This window comes from Phocoena sinus, chromosome 1 (assembly GCF_008692025.1).
Source record: "Phocoena sinus isolate mPhoSin1 chromosome 1, mPhoSin1.pri, whole genome shotgun sequence".
Taxonomy (NCBI): Eukaryota; Metazoa; Chordata; class Mammalia; order Artiodactyla; family Phocoenidae; genus Phocoena; species Phocoena sinus.
In genome coordinates, this window is record NC_045763.1 from 97,475,759 (window position 1) to 97,499,621 (window position 23,863).

At 39.7% G+C, this 23,863-nt stretch overlaps 1 protein-coding gene across 3 annotated transcripts; it reads right to left on the bottom strand.

Moving 5' to 3' along the window:
- Positions 1–377: 377 nt before the first annotated feature.
- PSMA5 (proteasome 20S subunit alpha 5) lies at positions 378–23,737 on the bottom strand. Of its 3 annotated transcripts, none has more exons than XM_032652513.1 (9): positions 23,672–23,737; positions 19,495–19,561; positions 12,825–12,951; positions 10,513–10,580; positions 9,480–9,587; positions 9,280–9,338; positions 8,587–8,689; positions 7,282–7,368; positions 378–621 (listed from the first exon to the last, which is right to left on the bottom strand). In XM_032652513.1, the coding sequence occupies exons 3-9, from the start codon at positions 12,871–12,873 to the stop codon at positions 544–546; spliced, it is 552 nt and encodes a 183-aa protein (XP_032508404.1). In that variant the 5' UTR covers positions 12,874–12,951; positions 19,495–19,561; positions 23,672–23,737; the 3' UTR covers positions 378–543. The 3 variants fall into 3 exon arrangements, with proteins under 3 accessions (XP_032508404.1, XP_032508398.1, XP_032508389.1); XM_032652507.1 differs by having other exon boundaries at positions 23,566–23,706; XM_032652498.1 differs by lacking the exon at positions 378–621 and adding an exon at positions 20,516–20,593 and having other exon boundaries at positions 6,540–7,368; positions 23,566–23,701.
- Positions 23,738–23,863: the final 126 nt, after the last annotated feature.

Below are 23,863 nucleotides of genomic sequence, written 5' to 3' on the forward strand. Positions count from 1 at the left end.
AAATAGTACAACATTGTAGCTGGCTTATTCCAACCCATCAGTTTTGGGGAGGGCCTCAAAACATGTTCTTTTGATGGTCAATTAGTAGCATCTCCTTCATATAAGGAAAGCAGAAAAAAATTATTTACTCAAGAAAAATTACAGAACTGAAGTTTACAGTGGTATTAGTACCTATAACACATGAGGAGGAGTTGGACTAGTTGGGAGTTCATCTGTCAACACCAAGGAATTCATAATATAGTTGATTCTGTTGTACAGAGCCACTAAAACAATTTTAGGATACTGATAGGATAGGGATGTTAATACCACTATCCTTTCTGCCCCCAACACAAGTATTTTATACACAAGACTGCTTTAGAAGAGAATAGTCTATTAACAAATATTCAAAATTTTTCTTTATTTCAGAACTGCCTTTATGTACAGACATCATAAAAAAATGCACATACACTGGAGATTTTCCAAGGAATTGGAGCTGGAAATAAAAGTTAAGGGCAACTAGGAGAACTGAAACTGTCCCCAAGAAATTCTGAGGACCACGCTTCCTTAAATGTCCTTGATAACCTCTTCAAGTTCTTCCTTTGTGAACATGTGGAAATTCTGGCCAGGCTGCACTGTGGCTAGCTGGAAAGAAAACAGAGAAGGCTTAATAAGCTCAGCTCGATCACCCTGCTTATAGCCCCAGCACGGTCAGGAGAAGTTGTTGGTGACGCAGCTGTTCATTAGGAACTAAGGGATCTGCTGTCCCAGGGATATCCTTTCCAGCAGCAGTTCCTAAAATAGCTGTCTGACTCCAAAATAAAAATCTTCTTGACCAAATTTTCTATTTTGAGGTTAACCCACCACATAATAGTTAACCAAATGCCTGGCATCACTGTCACTTCTTGAGGTTACTTCAACAAGGATCACAAAAGAAGCAGCAGATTGGTGTCAGTAGTTTTTTCTGTTAAAGATTCCTTTAGAAATATATTAAAAGCATATTCACACACTTGCAAGTTGGGCTTGTGTATGTGACCTTGGTATACTTGCCCACTCTGTGCCTCAATTTCCATCAGTAAAATGGGGATAAAAGCACCTAACTCATAGAGTAGTTGTGAGGATTAAATGTGTCAATCTATGTAAAGTGCTTAGAACAGTGTCTAGAACATTGTAATAAGCACCACATAATTAACTATTATTGGTGGGTATTATTTTCTCTAAAACTGCCCATATGGTAACTTAACAAGAAAAACATTTGTTTTGTTTTTTTAAAAGGACTGGTGATGAAAAGATCTCATTAACACTGACCATAGGAAATCAGTTACAACTAAAGATATTAGTAATAACCAGCAGTCCAGATTATAATGTATTTAAGCAATAAAAGACTAGGGCCAGAAGATGGTTAGTTTCAAATTTAACCAAACCACCAGGTTTTCCATCATCTCTGCTGACAACATAGTCCCATGTTTTAGGGTAATACTGAGGAATAGGTGCCACTTCACTTTTCCCTTTAGCTTTTGTGTTTAATTTGTTTGAAATGTCATTTCCTTATATTATCTTTTTTTAACTTTAAAATTAAACATAGTAGGGCATTTTTTGAGTAACATTCACTACTGATATTTAGTATAATTTGAAAACTGCCAAAATTAGCACAGCTCAGTTACATAATGTTTATTATTCTCTGCCTCAACTACAGGTAAAATTTAGAAGAAGACTACTACTGCACATCTTAAAACACCTGAAGATCTGGTCTGGGGACAGACTAAAAAAAATGTTCTCTCAAAGCCTGCAGTCTCCACTAGATTCTCCTAAAAGATCTATCCAATTACACGAAATATCAGAAGAGTCCCAAACATATTTGTAAAATGTATGTTAAATAATTTAGTGATGTCCATATAGACCATGAGTTCTATTCCAAGGAAATTAAAATATATAAATGCTTTTCTTAAGGACATGAGGACAGAGAGATACAAAGTCAATAAACCAGAGAAGAGTGAGAGCCTACAGAGTTTTTTGTCAAGTCACCCATGGCTCACAGGCTAGTCCTCCCAAACCATTACAGGGGCTAAAAACCAGAAACTGGGCAACTCTGAATTAGAACAGTCCTATAGAACGAGGCTGCAAATCAATACTAATAGGACTTACACCAAATACTGCCTTCAGGAAGGTACCCATCACTAGATGGGTAAAAATAACCCCTTGCCATTTACTTACATAATCTATATGAAAGCTACCTTTCTATTTATCTCATTTTACTTTCTTTTTTTAAAAATACATTTATTTATTTATTATTATTTTTGGCTGTGTTGGGTCTTCCTTGCTGCGTGCGGGCTTTCTCTAGTTGCGGTGAGTGGGGGCTACTCTTCATTGCGGTGCATGGGCTTCTTTCTCATTGCGGTGGCTTCTCTTGCTGCGGAGCACAGGCTCTAGGCGTGTGGGCTTCAGTAGTTATGGCACTCAGGATCAGTAGTTGTGGCTTGCGGGCTCTAGAGCACAGGCCCAGTAGTTGTGGTGCACGGGCTTAGTTGCTCCGTGGCATGCAGGATCTTCCTGGACCAGGGATCTAACCTGTGTCCCCTGCATTGGCAGGAGGATTCTTAACCACTGCACCACCAGGGAAATCCTCACTTTACTTTCAAAAAACCTCTGTGAGGCAGGTAAAACAGATATTTTCTTTTATTGATTTGATCAATAATTAATTGCTAAGCACCTGTGTACTAGTTACAGTTGTACAAGGCACTGGAGATCCAAACATGAAGAAAGTCTGTCTTATTTACTAAGAGCTCTAGACACCAAATGCTTTTAAAGTCAGGTAAGTGTTACAACAGAGCCAAGCATACATAAAGGCACAAAGGAGTAATCTAGGGGGAGTCCAGGAAGGCTTCAAGGAGAAGCAATCTTTGAGTTGTGTCTTAAAGCACTACAAGAATGGGTCAGTCAAGGAGCAGAGGGCAGACTGAATATGCAAATGCATAAATGCACGAAACCAGATGATGCATTTGCAAAACTGAAAGTAATTCCGAATGACTAGAGCAGAAGTTGCATATGTGATGAGATGAAATGGAGAGGTAGCTGTGAAATGGAGAGGTAGGTAGCTGTGAAATGGAGAGGTAGGAGTTCAGAGCTCATACAGAGATAGTGTATTAAAGTGTTAAAAAGTACAGGACCGGGCTTCCCTGGTGGTGCAGTGGTTGAGAGTCCGCCTGCCAATGCAGGGGACACAGGTTCGTGCCCCGGTCTGGGAGGATCCCACATGCCGCGGAGCAGCTAGGCCCGTGAGCCATGGCCGCTGAGCCTGTGCGTCCGGAGCCTGTGCTCCGCAACGGGAGAGGCCACGATGGTGAGAGGCCCGCGTACCGGAAAAAAAAAAAAGGACAGGACCCCAAATCAGACCTGGTTTCAAACCGTGACCCCACCATTTACCAATACTGTTACTTTGGGCAAGGTCTTGCCTTCTCAAAGCCTCAGTTTCCTCCTCTGTAAAATGGAAGTAGGAATACCTATCTCATAAGGCTATTGTGAGGATTAAAAGATAATTGCATGTAAAATTAGCAAGGTACCTAACAGGTTAAACACATGCCTTAAGAAGTAGTGAATTACTGTGACATGAAAAGAAGTTTGGAATTTATCTTGCAGACAGTTAAGAGTCAGAAAAGACTTTTTACAAGTGGAGGACAATTGAGATTAGATATGCAATTTAGAAAATCCACTTCAGTAGCACAATGGCAGGGGAAATGGAATGAAAATGAGGAGGGTAAGGCTAGAGGCAGGAAGACTAGCTAGGAAATCTCAAAACATACAAGGCAGGAGAAAAATGAGGGCCTGAACAAGAGAAGGCCCTAGGAATAGGCATGAAGAAGAGGCACTGATATGAGAGTTATTTAAGGAGGCAAAGAAACAAATCGGTGAAGGCAAAGGGAGGTCAGAGTCTTCCAGGTTTCTGCTGTGAATGACAGGTTCACTGAAGGTGTCATCAACCAGAATTAGAAATAAGGGAAGAGGAAATGGTTTTCAGGAAAAATGATGAGTTTAGTTTTACAACTGTCAAAAATTTGAGGTGTCTGCTTCAGAAAAGGTCATATAAGAAGTCTTAAAAATGACCATGAAATCTGATAAAGAGGAGTTATCTTAGCAAGGGGCAGTCTCAGGGAAATAATAACAGAAACTGAGGCAGTGATTGAGAAATAAATGAGAGGCGAGGCAGTGAAGACAATGAATACAGATTCATCATCTAGCAATTAAAGGTTAAAAGATATGATGAATGGAATAGCAATAAAATGTAACAAACTCCTGAATTTCAAAATTATTAAGTGAAAGAAGTGAGACACAAAAAGAACACACACTGTAAGATCCATTTATAAGAAATTCTAGAACATGCAAAACAAATCTATAGTGACAAAAAGCAGATCAGTGGGAAGGAAGTGACTAAAAAGGGGCATGAGGGAACTTTTGGGGACGACAGAAACATTCTGTATTTTGTGGTTGCGGATACAAGGGTTATACCTTTGTCAAAATTCACTGAACTGTAAACTTAAAACAGGCGCACACTACAGTATGTACATTATGCCTCAATGAAGCTGATCTTTTAAAAAAGGATACTAGGTAGAGAGAGGGGTTGACAAAGGTGGGTTTTGTTTTTTTGTTTCTCTAAAGAAAGATGCAACTTGGAAATTTTCCCTTTTTGTGGGGAAGTGGCTGTTGAGGAGAGGCTGGTGACGCAAGGGACAACTGGCGGAGCAGGGACCTCAAAGAGATAGAGGAGGGTGGGCTCTAGAGCAGTGGCTCCCAAATGCCTGACCTTCTTAGGCTGAGCATCAGAGTCACCCAAGGAGATTTCAAAAATAGAGATTTTTGATGGACAGCCAAAGACTGATAGACAGCCAGGTTTGGAAACCATGAGTTAGAGCTTGGAGAAGTGGAAGTGCCCCTGTGTTAAAGGGAAGAAAACTCTAGTCAGGGATTAATGATAGAGCGTGGATGGGACACACACCTGATGCTCTCTTCAAAGCAACACTGTAGTTGCACTAAAACTGAATGAGCTAAAAAATATCTTTGAAGTTTTAGTTGAACCAAGCAGGCCTTAGAACCTTCACTGTGAGATCAAAAGAGCTACATGTGAATTACTCTGAGGTAGCAAGGAGATAGTCTTAGTGGAAATGCCAAGACCCTATCTCATTCAGTACCACAGAAAACAAAGCACGAAAGGAACTGACAAAATCCCTCCTAAGGGTCAATATGGGTTATCGTTGCATTTTTTGCGCCTCATCATCTCAGAGACTGGCACAAGGGGGAAGCATTTTCAAATCTTTGCTGAGAAGGTGAAAAAACAACTATTTATGAACTAAGTTTTCCATTTCCATTCCATAACCCCCTCTCCCCATGACTGCTGAAGAAGCAAGCCAAACACCCCTCCCGCAGCCCCAACCTCTCTCCAACTCTTCTCAGACCTTCCCACCATTAGGCCAGCCCCTTGTTCTGGTGCCCAATTTTGCCCCTTTCACTGCAGCCTAAGGAACCGGGCTCTACTGGTGACAGATTGACAAACACTCTCCAGTACTCTCTCCATTCTTCTGCCCATAACCAGTCAATCCTTTGCCAGAGATTTATCTAAATATACATTTTCTCAATCTATGCTGAGTATAGCTGAAAAGTATCCTGGTAAGTGTTGATTGGTTTAATTACTGATTTGTGATTCCAGCCTCAGTTGGCCTTTTAAAAAAAATTTTTTTTTTTTTCCTGCGGTACGCGGGCCTCTCACTGCTGTGGCCTCTCCTTTTGTGGAGCACAGGCTCCAGATATGCAGGCCTAGCGGCCACGGCTCACAGGCTCAGCCGCTCCGCGGCATGTGGGATCTTCCCAGACCAGGGCACGAACCCGTGTCCCCTGGATCGGCAGGCGGACTCCCAACCACTGCGCCACCAGGGAAGCCCTAAAAATTTAATTAAAATATAATATACATACATACCATGCCTCCAAGGGTAACCACTATCCTGACTTTTTACAACAACTTGTTTTGTGATTTCAGCCTCAGCTAGCATATTTTAATGTGACCCAGCAATCCTTTTACTCATCCCTGTCTTCCCTTTTCCCTATCCATAATGACTTTTCCAAATATTTTCCATTCCTTTTAATTTCACTGTTGCATTCACCCACCTTCAGCAGATGATCTAACAATCACCAGGGAAATATAACACCTCTCTCCCTGTTCACCTCCAAGCCTGCCTTAACTTTACTCATCATTACCTCCCATCCTGCTGTCTACTCTTAGGATCCTAAATAAGGGCATTCAGAATCTGGTCTACGTCTCTCCAGTGTCATCTCCCTATCTTACATACATCTCACACTCTAGCATTCAGATAAATCCCTCAGAGTCCCCTTTTACGCACAACGTTATTTTACATGTCCTGTTCCTTTTTCCTGGAATACCATTCTCTTCCCTTCTCCAAACTTCACCTCTTCCAGTAAGCTTTCCTAACGCCCCAGTATAAGTTATATGTTCCTGTGTCAATCCATTCATATTGCTATTACAGAAGTATCAACCCAAGCTGTTATTATCTGTATGTCCTCTATACTACTTAATGGGAACTGGATTTTCTGTGTCTGTATCCCTGGCATCTACATAGTACCTGGCATGTAATGGGTATTCAGTATAATGCTGAATCAATTCTATTTTTCAAAACCAACTCCTTCATTTGTACCATGGCTTCTCTCTTCTAGAACTTTTCCATCACTATCTAACTTCCACTTTTAATTCTTTTTTTTTTTTTTTTTTTTTTGTGGTACGCGGGCCTCTCACTGCTGTGGCCTCTCCTGTCGCAGAGCACAGGCTCCAGATGCGCAGGCCCAGCGGCCATGGCTCATGGGCCCAGCCGCTCCGCGGCACGTGGGATCCTCCTGGACCAGGGCACGAACCCGTGTCCCCTGCATCGGCAGGCAGACTCTCAACCACTGCACCACCAGGGAAGCCCTTAATTCTTTTAACATTTTTCTATCCACTACTTGCTTCTCAGACTATATAAGTATTTTCAAGTCTTTCCCCATCCTTAAAAAGACAAAAATCCTTTTCTTTAATGCTGCCTGCTACTGACATTAATTACTTCTTGAGAAGGCAGCATATTCTTGTTTTGTCCACTTCATCACTCCCTTTTATTCTTTAACTCACCAAATTCTGGCTTCTGCCATACCACGTTACTAAAGTTGCTTATTCACAGGATAATAACTTCTTGAGAACTGAGCATACAAAAATGTTACTATCTTGATCTTCAGCAATGAGAGCTATGATATCTGAATAAAACAGAAAAATACCTCTATGTTAGTTGCATTCAGCTTCTCCTCCATTACTTGTTTGAGGATTATGAGTGAAGATTTGATGGCTTCTTTCAGTGTCATAGACTTGAAACAAAGAGGGTAAGAAGAGTAGCCATTAATTGTACATAATCCCTCCTTCCTTCAAAGATTTCCCCTATATCTCCCTGAAGAAATGATTTAGCAAATATTAATAAATCAAACACCTCAATAAGTACAGTGCATTACAAGTATCTCCAGAATTCAGGTAAATGGTAAATAAGTAGAGTACCTTTATTCAGAGAAAAAAAAGTCTTATTTTGAACCAGAACAAAGTTACCAACTTTAATATGTTAAGTGATCTTTGAAGAAGGGGAAAGAGTTAGACTTCTCTAGTTATTGTCTTTTGATTTAGAAGCAAGATAATATTGATGATATCCTGTGAATAATAATTCCCAAATGATCTAGAAGGTAGCCCAATGGTTTAGAAAATCTGCTCTTTGCTTACCCCATTTTGTATCTAATTTCCTGCACACGTAAAAGCAATACTAGGAGAAGTTGATTTAAGCAGGCATTCCTGTATGAACCACCTGAATGACAAGTAGGGCAGCCTTCAGCCACTACAATGAGTTACCCCAAACCAAGGCTTCCCATCCCACAAAGATAAAAAGTACCAAATGCCCACTTGCTTGGAGAGCCAGACTAGGAAATATAAACTGCTGAGTAAAGCTGTGAAGATAAAGGATAAACAAATTGTGGTATATCTATACCATGGCATACCACTCATCAATAAAAAGAAACTATTGAAATGTGCAAAAATACGAACGTATCTCAAAAACAGTACGTTGAACAAAAAAAGGCAGACATGAAAATACAAACTGTATGATTCTATTCATAGAAAGACCAGACAAAACTAATCTACAACAGTAAATGTGCCTGAAACGGGGGAAGAGACTGACTGGAGAGGAGGCAAGCATTTTGGGGCAGGGTGATGGAAGTGTGCTATATATATATATATCTATTTTAAATTATTTATTTGGCCACACCGGGTCTTAGTTGTGGCATGCGGGATCTTTTAGCTGCGGCCTGTGGGATCTAGTTCCCTGACCACAGCTCGAACCGGGGCCCCCTACATTGGGACCGTGGAGTCTTAACCGCTGGACCACCAGGGAAGTCCCTATATTTTGTTTTAAGTGCTGGTTACAAGGGTGTATACAATTGTCAAAACTCATAGAACTGAACTCTTAGGTCTGTGCATTTTATTGTATGTAAATTATACCATGATTTAAAAAAAAGATAATAGAAGTCGTGAGAATGCTTAATTACCTTGTGGTAAACTTCTTGCAAGGAGCTCTGGGCACCCTCTGAAGCAGAGCCAATCGCTCGAGCATCACACTGTACAAAGGTTCCAGATGGGTCCATATGAAACCTGCAAAACCACCAAAAAGAAGAGGATTAAAATGCTTAAGAACGGTGGCATTTTATGTAACAAACGTCTCACTAAAAAATATAAATGCTTGGCCCTGCAGCCAGGAAATATCGAGGCACAAATCCAAAAGATGTTCTATGGCTGGAGAAACCAGATCTTTTAAAAAGTGTTTAAGAAAACTAATAATAATTTCCTCAGGGATTTAGAAGAGAAGTATGTATAAGAATACTTTATATAGAGAGTATATATAAATATGATACTTATGTATGCCTATCTAAATACTATTTGAGGACAGGGATCAAATCAATATTCCAAAGCAAGGCTCAAACACATTTTGACTACAGCAACAAAGTTACTTCTAATTTCTTTCCAGAAATAGCACTGATTCCAGTAGAGGAGTTCTTCATAAAATCCCCAAATTTGTTTTTGTGTAAGCAGCACAGAATCAATGAACTTTATAGAATTAGAAGCCCTTCATTTTTACAACTCTACAATAATCTTCTCACTTGATTTAAACAACCAGTCCCATCCCAAATGAAAATAATTCTCCCAAAAAGGAAGCAGGAAAAAAATGGCCAAATGGTACTTACAGCTGGGGTCCTTTTTCATCAACTCCTCCAAATAACAGTGCTACTCCAAAGGGACGAGACTAGAACCAAAAAGCAGGACGTATTAAGATAAATAGCTATGAAGTAGGGGGGCGAGAAGAGACAGGAAAGACATGTTCCGAGGACAAATGTCATCAGTTCCACGGGAGAGCAAGAAAGCTTCGCACAAGCGTCAAACTCACCATGGCACCTGGATCTGCATCTTCTTCTCCAAACTGTAGAGCCAGATTTGACACAGCCTGAGTCACACTCTCCACTGTCATGGTCTCATTGTAGGTGAACCAGTGGTTCTAAAAGAAGAGCAAAGCGTGGTCTACCTTTTGTAAGAATGGCATTAAAAGTAGCCCACCATCTCACCACACACATCCCTTTGAACTGTGGTTAAAAACTGAATGCTCAAGCTCTGGTGTGTTTTCCTTAACATTAAACTCAAATGCTCGGGACTCCATGAGAAGAAGAGAAATAGCTCTGGAAATAAAGTTATACCAAAAGGACTCTAAGCAATGACAACTTTTCAAGGGAGAGGATTGCTCCCTTGAAAAACAGAGTTAACCCTTCAGAGCACCAAATCTAGTCTTTTCACAAAGTGAAGGCTAATAGCTGAGTGCCGCTTTCCCTCAAAGGCCCTATCTTATCATTCTGTTGGAGTTTAAATTAAATGACTTATTCTTACATAAGTACTGACAGCAAACCTGTAAATAAGCACAAAAAAAATTTTTACCAATCAGATATTTTTTTCTTACCAGTCTACTACTCTGTAGGCAGCAGGAGCTCAGTTAAAAAAAAAAAAAAATCAGTATTCCTAACCAGCATTTATCACCTGGTACATATCATTACTCACTACAGGAGAGCTGTCATTTGCAAGCCTAGCTGCAAAGGCAGTTGGGGTGAGAATTCCTTTAGCTATTTCTACCTCTTGCTATGGTGCTCCCACAGAAAGTCAATTAGGGAACAGAATGCAGTGCAATGCTTGCTTTATATAAGGCAAGTCAAAAAGAAGCAAGAGACTGTCAGCACTATTTACCAGGGCTTCCTCAAAGCTGCAATGGTTGGATGGCTAGACTCCAAGCCTCAGAAGGTTGTAACTAGGGATTCTACCCAAAATCACTCCCAAGAGCTACATCTGATGCCTGCAGTACAGCCCAGGCAGTTATATCATCACTAAACAAGGAACACAAGCATCATGGTAAAAAGGAGAGATGATGCTAATTTTACCTGTGTCTCCACTCTGGCTTTATCAATTAAAGTCTTAGCATCAGCAATTAGCCCACTCATGGCACAACCTGCAATGTAAAAGCAACAGTGACCCGGTAGCCAAATCCTTGTAGAACTCTTTCATCCACTCAGGAAGTACTGAAATTCTGGAGTGAAACCATGGCAGCCATTCAGCAATCCCATAGCAATATACCTAAGAGATTAGATGGGAAATTATCTACACTGAACACAAGTATAATTATATCACTAACAAATAAAAACCATTTATAATGACACAGAAGTCCAGCTATTAAGGTAGGAGACAGAGAAGAGCAGCTACTCAAACATGAATTTCCACACGTTACATCCTCAAGCATTCCTTCAGCACTCTTTGGTAGCCCGTGATGCACTTTCAAACTAAGCAAGCACTAACAGTCCAACAGGAGAAACAAGGGGAAAAAAATAACTATCTCATTATGAGCTACAATGGAAGACCCTAGAAGAAAATCAAGTCTTTTCACTTTCTGACCAAACACAAACCAGTTATATGAGAGAAGGCCCAAGATGCCAAGATTATGGCTGTAACGTTACACGTCATGACTCAAATCTAAATTTCCAGCCTGGGTCTCACTCCCACATTTCAGACCTATAAAGCCAAATGACTCCCTTAATATATCTACTTGGACAGACCACAGACTCAACTCATTTCCCTTCTAGGCTCCATCTTTTTCCCTGGCCCTCACAACCAACTGAATCCCAAATTCTATCAACTGCTGTCTGATTAGCCTGTCTGGCATTAGTCCTTACCTCTCTGTCTTCTGGCCACCACCTTGGTTAAGCCTTCATCATCTCTTTATTTGGACTATTAAAAAAATTTCTGACCTGGTCTCCCTGCCTCCAGTCTCAGCCCCCTTCACTGTACCTTCAACACTACTATCAGAATGGTCTTTCTCAAATCCTAATCTGATCATATTTCCTCAGTGCTTAAAACTTTGGCAATGCAAAAGGATCAAGTTCTAGCTCTTTAGTGTGGTAAAAAGGACTTCCACTGTTTGATCCCAGACTCATTTCTTGCCACATTCCACCTGCCAGTCATGCCAAACTGCATGTGCCAGGGTATTTTATATTTTACACCACCACAGCATTGCTCTTCTATTTCCTCCGACCAGAAAGCTCTTCCCTGCTACACCCAGACACTTATTCACTTGGTAAACACTTCCTTATCTTTTAGAATTCAGTTCAGCTCAAGCATCACCTTTATGGAATCCTTTTCTGAAAACCTCACTACCACTGGCCCCAGGGAAAACTAATTGTTTCCTCCGTTGTACCCCTACTAAGCATATACTACAGCCTTTCTTAATACCTACTTCACTTAATTGCATTGACTTATTTACAAATCTACCTCTGTTATTAAACTGTATGCTCCTGGAACACATGGGGACTATGTCTCATTCCTTTGTGTGCCCCTGGTGTCTAGCACAAAGTCTGGCACATAACAGGTTCTCAATTTGTTGAATGAAGTGACACTGACCTACCTCCAAAAGGTAGATGGCTTCAGAGAAAATAGATAAAATGTTCTAATCTTAAAAGACTAAATCTCAGTTTCTATATCTATGAAAGAGATAATGTCAAGCTCCCTGAGTCACTATGGCATTCGATTCTGACGCCCTCAAGCAATTAATTATTTTACCAATGTTTCAGTAATTAGATGACTAGATAGGTTAAGTAAATGTGGGCAGTCAACTAAAATGCCATGCTATAAATAAGTAGAACTACTCATCATGCTACAATGATGCCAGAAGCCACGGCAGGGGAATTTAACAGGGACCCAAAAAAGGGAGAAAGGGAAGGTGAGGGGAGATAGATTGAAATGATAAATCTGAAAACAGAGGAAAAGTACCGATCTGGGTCAAAGTCTATCATCCTTATACTCTCTGCACCTTAGTCACTTTGAAGATCTTTAAGAATTTCTCTTTGCTTAGTGGACACCCCTACCTTCCCACACAATCCTCTGCTCCAGGTAGCCTCCTAATGTTATGCATCGATAAAGACCCAGCCACCATAGGGAGATGGCCTATGATTCAACCTTCACATATTTCAATAACCATCACATTTGCCAAGTATAAATCTGAGGGAGAAAGGAATGTCTGGGAGTAGGTGAATCCTATAACTGCTTCCTACTACCTATATTATGCACAATGGCCTACTACCTGGAAAATGAGAACTAACAAGGGATAAGATGTTCACCTAATGAACCTCCCTTGAAACATCAAAGAAGACTGATCCTACAGATCAGGCAAGATCCTACAGAACAGCCTTCTCCTACTCCTTACCTATGTGAGCATCAATCTCTACAATTTTCTCAATGCTGCTGGGCTCCATGAGTGGAGAGGTAATTCTCTTCTCCACAGCTAGGCACACACCCTCTGATGTCTGGATCCCAATGGCTGTAGAACCAAGCTAAAGAGAAACAGGTTATGGTTATCATATAGAAGTCAAAGAACAATCTTACATACTCACCAGGAATCTCTCTGTATATCTTCACATGATAGAAGCTTCAATCAGCCATATCTAATACACAGAGAAAATAAGGAGCACCCTAATAATGTACTATTCCTGTCAATGGCAAGAGCACTGATTTACAGAATTTTGTGCTTCTAAAGGGGAAGTTCAAGAAGGTCTTGAAAATGTCCGGAAAATGATCAACTCTAATGCCAGTTTTTTGGAGAGGGGCAGATTCTAAAGTTCTAAACATAGTGGGCAAGAAGTAATACAACTCTCATGTTTTTTCTGGACTTGGTATCTTTTTACCTCTGCTACCTTGATCTATCTGAAAAGGTGATATCCCTCAAATCTATGTGACCTCCAGAAAAGTAATTTACTTAAAAAAAAAAAAAAAACAAAGAAAGAAAAAAGAAAAGATAAAGAAACACTACCAACAACATAAAAATATCTCTCAAGGTCACTAGCAGTCTACAATATAGCTTGATTTCATCTCTCCATCTCCATGTCACCATCCTAGTCACCCACCCCTCTTTGTCTCAGTTTCCTTATCTACAAAAGGGGGATAATAATAACAATACCTACACATCAAGAGGGGTAAACACACATATATAAAATGGTAACTTGCACATAATAAATGAGCAACAAATGTTAGATATTTTTTTATATGCCAAGGTTACTTCAATAGCCTCCTTAGTCTCCCTATCTTTAATCTCTCTCTCCCAATGTATCTTTCATATTATGGCCTGACTGATACAATAAAATGATATTTCCATTATACTTCTCCTTCTCTAAAGAATTAATATCTCTCTATACTGCCTGTAACATAAAATCCAAGTAAAGCTTCCAGAGTCCTCAAAACCTAATCCTACTTTATTATTTATCATTCTCCAGCAAAATCCCTCAGGTATAGCCAAGTCCATTTTCTCATGCCATATTATCCACTACCCTTGTTCTGCCCATGCTGTCACACCTGGAATATGCTCCTCCCTTTGCCTATCCAAATTCCACCCATCATTCATAAAGGTTTCCATAACTATACATGCTGTCTCCTCTAAATAATCACTATATTTACTTACAGTAAATCACTATATTTACTTAATTCTACAAAGCAATGACTATCAGTGTGAGCATCAGATTCCTGGAGTCTGTAATTGCAAAGTATTCCAAAGAATTTCATAAATCATTGTGCATAACATGCTTAAAACGCATGTAGACTGAATGATCATGTCTCTTACATATATGTATTATTCTTCAAATGTGTAAAGTTGTGACTTTATTTAGAAGTGTTATTAAATATATATACCTGCTTTTCATTGTATATTTTCTTAATGGTACATGTGTAAGTACAGGAAATAAAATGTCAAAGAATTTTATGTAAAAAATGAGTGCTCTTACTTCTAAGTAAAGGTGTAGACTGAATACATACATTAGCTCTACTCCTTCTCCAAGCCTGAGAACAGGAGATTAAAAGGCTTAAGCAGGGACTAGATAAATCCACTAGGACAAAGAGTGGACAAAGACACAGACACAAAATTTTAAAGAAAGAAGATGGGTTAGTGATTACTTACTTAGCAAACCTGAGAAATCCAAATCCTAAGCCAGTAGTAAAGAAAGTCAAGAAACAAGCTGATTTCTATCATAGGACCCCCCAAAAAGGGAATGGTGGCAACAAGGACCTCTGGAAATAGGAACAGAACAGCTAAAAATTATAAAATTAGTTCAACGTTTGCTTAAGAGACAGATTTCCAGATCTCTTACCCGACGTTGTAAAGCTAGATGATGGCCCCCACTCCCACTCCTGTAGAAGACTCTGGAGAGAGTAAAACAGAGGGTCTCTAGATTGGGGGATGCCACCATCAAAGGCAGAGTACTACAGGAAAACAGGGGAATTAAGTAAAAATTGACAAGTTTAATGTTAAGAACCCTAGCCTTCTTTCCCTGCTCAGTTCTCAGAAGTGAGCAGGCAGAAGCACCTTCAAGGCATGAAATGAGAAGAGGCAGTTTTCTCTAGAGCAGTAGTTTTCAAATTTTCTGACCCAAATCTACATTAAGAAATATACTTTATATCATGACCAAAATACAAAGAAATAAATATAATAGAAACAAAGTTTCATAAAGAAAAGAAAACACTCACCAATACTATGAGCAAGGCATTCTGAGATCTACTGCCCCTGTCTACGTCAAAAAGAAATGCTCCCATGACCTACTAAATTGATTCAGTGCCCAGTAATAGGTCAAGATCTGCAGTTTAAAAATATATATCTCTAAAGAATCTAGCTTGTCCAAGGGGAAAAAGAAATCTAAAGAAAAAAATTTTTTTTAGTCCTTGAAAAAGGTATTTTCATCCATAAAACAAGAACAGGACACTAATAAGAAAAAGGAAAAAAACAAAAAAGCTTGGAAATTGAAAATACTTTCTTATGAAATCATTGGAGAACGGGTTCTACCAAATGGAAGGAATACATCAAAAAAGAAAATGACTTGCGATCTAACGCAAGAGGGAGTTAAAGAGAGTTCCTAGGATGATGATGATAGAAGAGCCTAAGTATACAGCTGTGCAGCAGGCCCAGAGAACCAGTCCAGATTAGAGCTGGTCAAAGGCTCAAAGATTTCTTTAAGAATCTTTTACAGGATACTTAATGTGCCTGAGTGTTTTGAGAGGATATACATAACTTGGAGAGACCTTGGGGATGAATTATTGATATTTACATACTAAATTAGGCACAATTTTTAAAGAGAATTACAAACTCCCAGGAAAACACTATTGTGCAGAAACAGAAAAACAGCTCAGGTATGAAAAGCATTTATGTAGTCTTACCAATAGAAATGTTGACTAATAATCTAACAAAATTATAACAGATATGACATACATTGAGAGGGTTGCCCTATCTCTACCCCAGTAGGATACTGTATATCTGTGTGTCACTGGGGGCAGAAGTCGTCATCCTTCATAATGAAAAGTCTGTGGATAATACCTAGGTGAAAAAAATGTAAGTCTGTGTTCCTATCTTAGAGATATGGAAGTAAATGCCAAGAAAATTAGCTAAAAGACTTTAAAATGTTGCATCTGAGAAGCTGAAGATAAAGAGGGGCAGGCTCAGGGATTTCTGCTTTTGTTACAAGGTTTATAAAACTATTTTACCTTCTGACTAAAACTACATGCACGTATGCCTTAAAAATACAGTTGACCCTTGAACAATACAAGTTTGAACTGTGCAGGTCCACTTACATGTGGATTTTTTTTTTCAACAGTAATACAACAGTACTGATCTGTGGTTGGTTGAATGGGTGAATGAGGAACCACAGATATGGAGGGCCAACTATATCAATAGATTATAGGGCAATTTTAGACTGCTTGGAGGGTCGGTGTCCTTAACCCTTGCCGTGTTCAAGGGTCAACTGTAAAATAAAAAAGTCAGAAACCATGGTCAGAGAATTTAATTTGGCACTTAGTTGTCCTCTAATTGTTTTATGTATAGTGTATTGATCTTGAATCTCCAACTGAACAGAGCAGAACAGAATTCATACCTACTTTGTAAATTTTTATTTATTTATTTATTTACTGCTGCATTGGGTCTTCGTTGCTGTGCACGGGCTTTCTCTAGTTGTGGCGAACGGAGGCTATTCTTCGTTGCAGTGCATGGGCTTCTCATTGTGGTGGCTTCTCTTGCTATGGATCATGGGCTCTAGGTGCATGGGCTTCAGTAGTTGTGGCACGTGGGCTTCAGTACTTGTGACTCGCAGGCTCTAGAGCGCAGGCTCAGTAGTTGTGGCTCACAGGCTTAGTTGCTCTGCGGCATGTGGGATCTTCCCTGACCAGGGCTCGAACCCATGTCCCCTGCATTGGCAGGCGGATTCTTAACCACTGCACCACCAGGGAAGTCCCCATGTCTACCTTAAAATTTTATCTAGCAGAGTTATTCTCAACCGGGAGCCATTTTACCCCCTAGGGGACAACTAACAAAGTCTGGAGACATTTCTGGTTGTCACAACTGGAGGAGTGAGTGCTACTGGCATCTAATGGGTAGAGGCCAGGGATGTTGCTAAACAGCCTACAATGCACAGGTCTGTCCCCCACAACAAAGAATTATCCATTCTAAAATGTCAATAGTCCCTGTAATTATTTTGTGGAGGAAGTTCTCATAGCACAAGAAAAAATTTTCAACTTGTTCAATTTGGTCTCCAACTTAAATAGCTTTCTAGGACTTCCCTGGAGGCGCAGTAGTTAAGAATCCGCCTGTCAGTGCAGGGGACACGTGTTTGAGCCCTGGTCCGGGAAGATCCCACATGCCGCGGAGCAACTAAGCCCGTGCACCACAACTACTGAGCCTGTGCTCTAGAGCTCGCGAGCCACAACTACTGAGCCCACGTGCCACAACTACTGAAACCCGTGCACCTAGAGACTGAGCACCACAACGAAGAGTAGCCCCCACTCACCGCAACTAGAGAAAGCCCGCACACAGCAACGAAGACCCAATGCAGTCAAAAATCAACCAATCAATCAATTAATTAAAAAATATAATTTCTATGCTTCTACTCCAAAAAAGGGTCAATATTTTGAGACAGGCTATTTTACAAAATATATCAAAATCAAGATAATTTTCTCTTGTACATTACATTTATCCCCAGACATTTCAATATTACGATTCTGACTAAACTCCACCCCCACCCTGGGTTGGGACTGGGGAGACGGAGAAGGGAGGAAAGGGAACATTTGAACTGACTATGTATTATTTATTTAATATAATTCACTAGCATAGTAACCAATGTCCAGATGCTCAGAATAATACAATAATTTTGACACTGTCAAGATTTCCATTTCTTCCCCCAAACCTAACTCTAAAAGGCGCTCTGTCCCCACCTCTGCTGGCTATATCTCACCCATGCCATCAATACAGCACCTCTACGTGATAATTTCTATTTGTCAGCCATTTTTAGTCATTTCTCCAGCTCCTTTCATACTACTAAATCCTTATAGTTATCAAATTGCTTTCACATTGGCTAAGTTGCCAAGACAACAACAAGGTTGTTTCAACACCTAGGAGTATGAATTTTTACACAGGTTAAGCAGCATACATTAATGGCACTACTCCATCCTAGCTCAAACTACGGATACAGAGATCAGATACTATCTCGTTATCTCTAAGCAACGTGGAAATTACTAGCACTAAGGGGCTTAAGGAGAACCAAAAAAACTGAGAATTACTCTTCGCTTGCACATCTGGATAGAACTATTACCTTAGCTGAGGCTCAAAATAAATGCTACAGCTTGGAATTGTGATCATCTCAGACTTCATAGTAACATATGGTTTAAATATAGGGCACACATGATTAGAAATAGAAAACAGGCACTTTTTGTAGCTGGCCCATCGTTTTCTGCCCACTATCTACTACAATGCTTCCACCTTCACTTCTGTCTTCAACTAAGAATCTTCTTTGCCCTTTCCAGATTCTCATATAACTATTTCCCCCAATACACTCTTTCTAGAAGAGGTAACTTAGAGGGAAACACAATAGTTCTCTTCAAATATGTGAGGAATTGCCTTATGGCAGAGGTTTAAATATCCTGTATGGTTCAAGGGCAAAACTAGGGCCAACTGAAGGAAACTTCAGGAAGCTAGACTTTCAATTCAATATAAGGATAAATTTCTAAACCATTATGAACGATTTCCAAACAGAATGAGCTATCTAGTGAGAAAATATTCTGTCACTAGATCTATAAAAACAGAAGGTGTCTGGGGATGCAGAGGTGATTGAAACAGAGTGAAGAGTTGGACTAGATCAGTGATTCTCAACCCTTGCTAGACACTAAGAATCACTGAGGTAGTCCTTAAAAATACTGATGCCTGGATCTTATCCTAAACGACCTAATTTAGATCTAAAGCAGAATTTAGATTATCCATAATCCAACAAATAGAAGATCCCACATAACTAATTTTAGTATAAATAGCTTACTTTCTAACTAATTTTCTGAATACTAGTTTGAACTATTCGATTTTGTTGTTAGATTACAGGACACATCTCTTATTCAGACCCAAAAATGTCTACTACAAATTGACAAATTTACCAACAAGAATACAGGTGATCAGTTAAATGATTTGTTCAAGATGATAAAATATCTCCCAGGTGCTAACTCAGGAATTCTAGACCCCTTTCTTTATAGCCAAGAAGATTATAAACACAAACATGTCCTTCCAACCCCACTAAGAAAAAGCTACTTACATAACTATGAAGCAGTTATTTGTTTAAAAAGTTCCAAAGTAGTTGTTAGGAATGGGATTGAAATTGTTATACAAACGGTTAATTGTGCCCAACACTGTAAATCAACCATACTTCAATAAAAAAATAAAATTAAAAAGAAGGTTAACTGTGGTTGATTAAAGGGAGATAAAGAACATTTTCTAAAGGAATAGCTAAAACACATTTACTCCAAATGTTCTGCCAGCAAAGTACTAAGTTGCCATGAAATTTCAAAAACTACCCCACTTGATATTATACCTTGATAGCCTCAATGGCATATTCCACTTGAAATAATCTTCCTTCAGGAGAAAAAGTATTCACACCCCTATAATTAAAAAAAAAAAAAGAAAAAGGTATTAAAAGTGTCAGAAAAAATAAGCATAGAGACACTAAAGTCAAGTTCCTTGACATCTAGCTCAGATGACTACAAGATGTGCACACTGTCTTTATGCTCCTTTACCCACAACAATCTGTAGCTGTTTTTTGGTACATTAACAGTTTTTCAAGAGAATGGAACCTATACATAGAACACTTCTGCCCCACTCCCACAGTATCTTCAAACTGATCAAATGAAAGCAGGTGACTTTCTGCCTCAATCTTGAGTCAATTTGGAATCCCTCTGGTAAATTCATGCCCCCAAACTATCAGGCAGTTCCTAAGAAAATGTGCATTTATCCTTATCCTCTTCCCATTACATGAATTTGATGTTAATATCTTACTTTTTAGTAAAAGTCAGCCACAGGGACATTTCTCTATTTATTTGTATGAATTAGTATTGTTATCTGAACAACATACTGAGATCTGTTGTAGTTCCTAAAGCCTAACATAGTTAATTCACTCAATACATTATACATGCCAGACTGCTCTTCTCCCTTAAACAATTCCCAACCTTTCCTTGCTCATCTGTTAGAAATCCCTTTGGAGAAGAGGCATCGTGGTCTTAGCTATAAAAGCTTTCCGCACACAATGGACACTTTAAGAATATTTGAACAAATGAATGAAAATAGTTGTGCTCCTTGGTTTATGGAGTCTGGAGTTTATAACGTGTAAGATGATATAGAGCACTGTTTTCAAATTTGTTTTATCAAAACCTCTTTTTTTAAAAAAAGAAATATTATATATATATATATATATATATATCCCAAATATAAAACAGATAATAATACAAGTTGACATTTACTGAATATGTACTATATGCCTGGCACTGTTGCAAACCTTTAAATGACAACACACCTTAATTCTCAAAAAAATCCCATGAAATAGTATTCTAAAACGATACCATTTTTGAGATGAGGAAGTTGAGACACAAAGAGGTTGACTAATTTGCCCAAAGTCACTCAGCATATAAGAGGCAGAACTGGAATGAGAATTTAGGCAATCTAAGACCAAGCTTTCAACTATCAGGAGTCAAGAGAATCTCACCATTCCAGCCTCCCATTTTCCCCAGAGGTACTATCCCTAATGTCATTTAAAAGGAAATTTAGGACTCTAAGAAACAGCTTTTAAAAATCACTGAGAGGAAAGTCCAAGGGCAGAAGACCTGGGATTAAATTCCAGTTCTGCCACTTACTAACTTTAATTCGCTCAAATGAAAAAAAAAAAATCTATCCTGCCTCTGTCATAATAAATTGGTATTGAATTGCACAGATTATGAAAGCACTTTGTAAAGTATAAAGTACTATGTGACTACGAATACAGTATTTTCACCCTAATTCAGGAACTTCATCCTGTTGAGGTATTACTAAGTCTTTCCTAATGTGGGCTCTGCTCTTGGCCCTGTTTTCAAACTTTCTCTGGGTTATTTCATTCATGTCAAGCACTAACTACTTCCAAATATCTATTACCAGTTTGACCTCTTTCCTGATTAATCTGAAAGCCTCCTGAGCATTTCCATTTGGATATCCCATTAGTGCCAAACACTTGACATTTTCCAGTCTGAAATATACAGTCACCCTTGCAAAATCAGCTACATCTCCTGCCATTCCTACTTCATTTTTACTTTAAAACACCTCGCATCTCCCAGTTCCCCAAACTATAAAGTTCTGAACGATCTGACTCACTCCTCCCCTTTTCCCATAATTAACAATATGCCAAGTCATATCAATTCAAATCAGTTCCCCCCACGCCCCCCACACAGTAACTCAACACTCCCTTCCATTCTCAATGCCCTCATTACCTTTCAACTAAGTATTTTAATAGCCTTCTAACTGGTACTGATTCTCTTTCCTCTAATCCAGTCAATTAATCTCTATACAACACAATTATGATTATGTAACTTCTTAAAATTATAATTTATGCCACACAGATGCCTATAAAATAGGACCCAAACTTCTCAATCTCATATTAAAAACCATCCAGTATCTAGCACCATAGTGTTTTCCCAGATCTCCCCCCATTCCCATATGTGTATCATATGTGCCAGCAGACTAGAATTTTCGCAAACACTATGTATACTTTCCCACTGCCCCTCCTTTGTTCATCCTATATTCTCTGCCTCAAAACTATTCACTCTCATTCTCCATATTTATTAAAACCTTACATCTAAGACTCAGTTTATTTATGTTTTTTAAAATTTATTTAGGCTGTGCTTGGTCTTATTTGCAGCAAGTGGGATCTTCATTGCCGAATGTGGGCTCTTAGTTGCGGCATGCATGTGGGATCTAGTTCCTTGACCAGGGATCGAACCCGGGCCCCCTGCATTGGAAGCGTGGAGTCTTAGCCACTGAACCACCAGGGAAGTTCCTAAGGCTCAGTTTAAATATCAGCTCCTTTTGAAGTTTTCCATAATACCCTAATATTGAATGCAATCTCTCTCATCAAACTCCCACAGTGTTGATTTGAGCTTCTCTAATGACATGAACACATTTCTGAATTATACTATAGTTACTTTTGTAAATAGTTCTTTAAAGGACAGTCTCCCATATGAGAAAAAGGATCATGATATTGTTCACTGCCATATGACAAGCATTCAAGTACCTTAGCTAAGTGAATAAAAAAGGACTGTTTTAGGCATTCTTTAGGAAGATACAAAAATGAGTAACACAAAGCAGTTAATAAAGATGTTAAGTAAATGATCACAAAAACCTTAATAAAGGCTTTCTGATAAGAATAACAATTTCCATCATACACACCCCTTACTCAAAATTATATCACCCAAAGATGATTCTTTTCAATGCTCTGGAAGCTAAATACTGACTAACAAAGTTATTTTATAGGACAGTAGGAAAAGGAGTCCTTTTTTTGTTTTTTTTTTTTTTTAAGGAATCAGTTTTAAAACCTCACATACATCTTCTATGAGTCAGTAAAAGGATTTTTTTCTTAAAGTGGTAGTTCTAACTGATAAAACTTTTGACAGGTTCAACATATACTTGACAAGAAATGCAGCTTCTCAAGCCATCTAGTACAAAGAAAACATCTGCCTTTCCTGGCTTTAAAATTTAAAAAAAACAATAGCTATGTGAAACGTAACTGATCAAAACAGAAACTGAAAGTAAAAATGTCTACAGCATAAGTATGTACAATTTAATATTACTTAACATTTCCAAGCTCTGAAAGATTTTTTGTTTTATACAAATACAACAACCTCACAGCTTTGATTTCAAAAACAGATCTGGCTGCAACACACATTTAAAGTAACTTGCTTTAAACTGTTTAAAGTCAGAAAAGCCTGGGTCTAGTTGAATCAGCATGATGACAAAACTCTTGAGAACACTCTAAACTCCAGTTCCCATAAAATCAGACACCATACACTATATCTGGGCAAAGCTGAGACTTCCTTCGCGCTTCTGCAGAAACTATACATCACATCACGCCCCATTACACCTCAATCAAAGGAATGGCTCCTCTGTTCCCACAGCTAAGAAACGGAAAACGAGGTTGTGCTCCTAGAAGGAAAAGGGAGCTGAAATGATCAAACCCATTAAGTGATCTCTAATTGCTTTTTCTTCCAGGCACACGTTTACATTTTTAAAAAGGCAGTCACACTCAGCACAAAAAGATGAAGGGGAGAAGGGGTGACTCCTGGCCTTTCCAGGTTAAAGGTCGGAGTCGCGGCGCGCCAGCCGCCTTTCCCCAAGCACAAAGCGGAGCTTCACGCTTCCGCACCGACTTCGGACCCAGCAGTGACTCAGCGGTAGGTCAAGTGCGGCCGACAGGCGCAACTCTAGCCTGGGGAATCACAGCGGGCGGCTGGGGAAGGCGAGAGATCCCCGGGCCGGGCCAGACTCGGGATCCTGGGGCGCCCCCATGACACGGCAGAACCCAGGCCCAGACCGGGCCCCGGGCCCGCCGACCCGTAACTTCCACCCCACTTCCCCCAACCACACAGACCTGTCGTACTCAGACCGGGTGAGAAACATGGTAAGGGCAGGAGAAAGCGGCAGCGGCCACTCGGGGATTCTGAGGGCCAAGACGAGTCCACCTGCACCCAACTCACCCACACCGCCACACAGCCAAGTCTCCGTTACCAACTGCGCGTGCGCTCGCAACCCCTTCAGCCCGCCCTCCTGTACCTGCCTTCTATTGGTTGGTCGGAGTTCCCGCCGAGGTGACTGGGCCAACGCGATTCCCCCGCCCGGCCTCGGTAGTTCCAGAGAGGGCGGGACAAAGGTCGTTCTTCCGCTTTTAA

Coding starts and splice junctions, on each gene's coding strand:
- PSMA5 (XM_032652498.1), bottom strand. CDS start 23,594: ATGTTTCTCACCCGGTCTGAGTACGACAG. Junction 20,594..23,565: donor ACCCGGTCTGAGTACGACAG/GTCTGTGTGGTT, acceptor TTCTCATTCCAG/TTCTGCCTCTTATATGCTGA. Junction 8,690..9,279: donor GATGAAAAAGGACCCCAGCT/GTAAGTACCATT, acceptor GTGGTTTTGCAG/GTTTCATATGGACCCATCTG.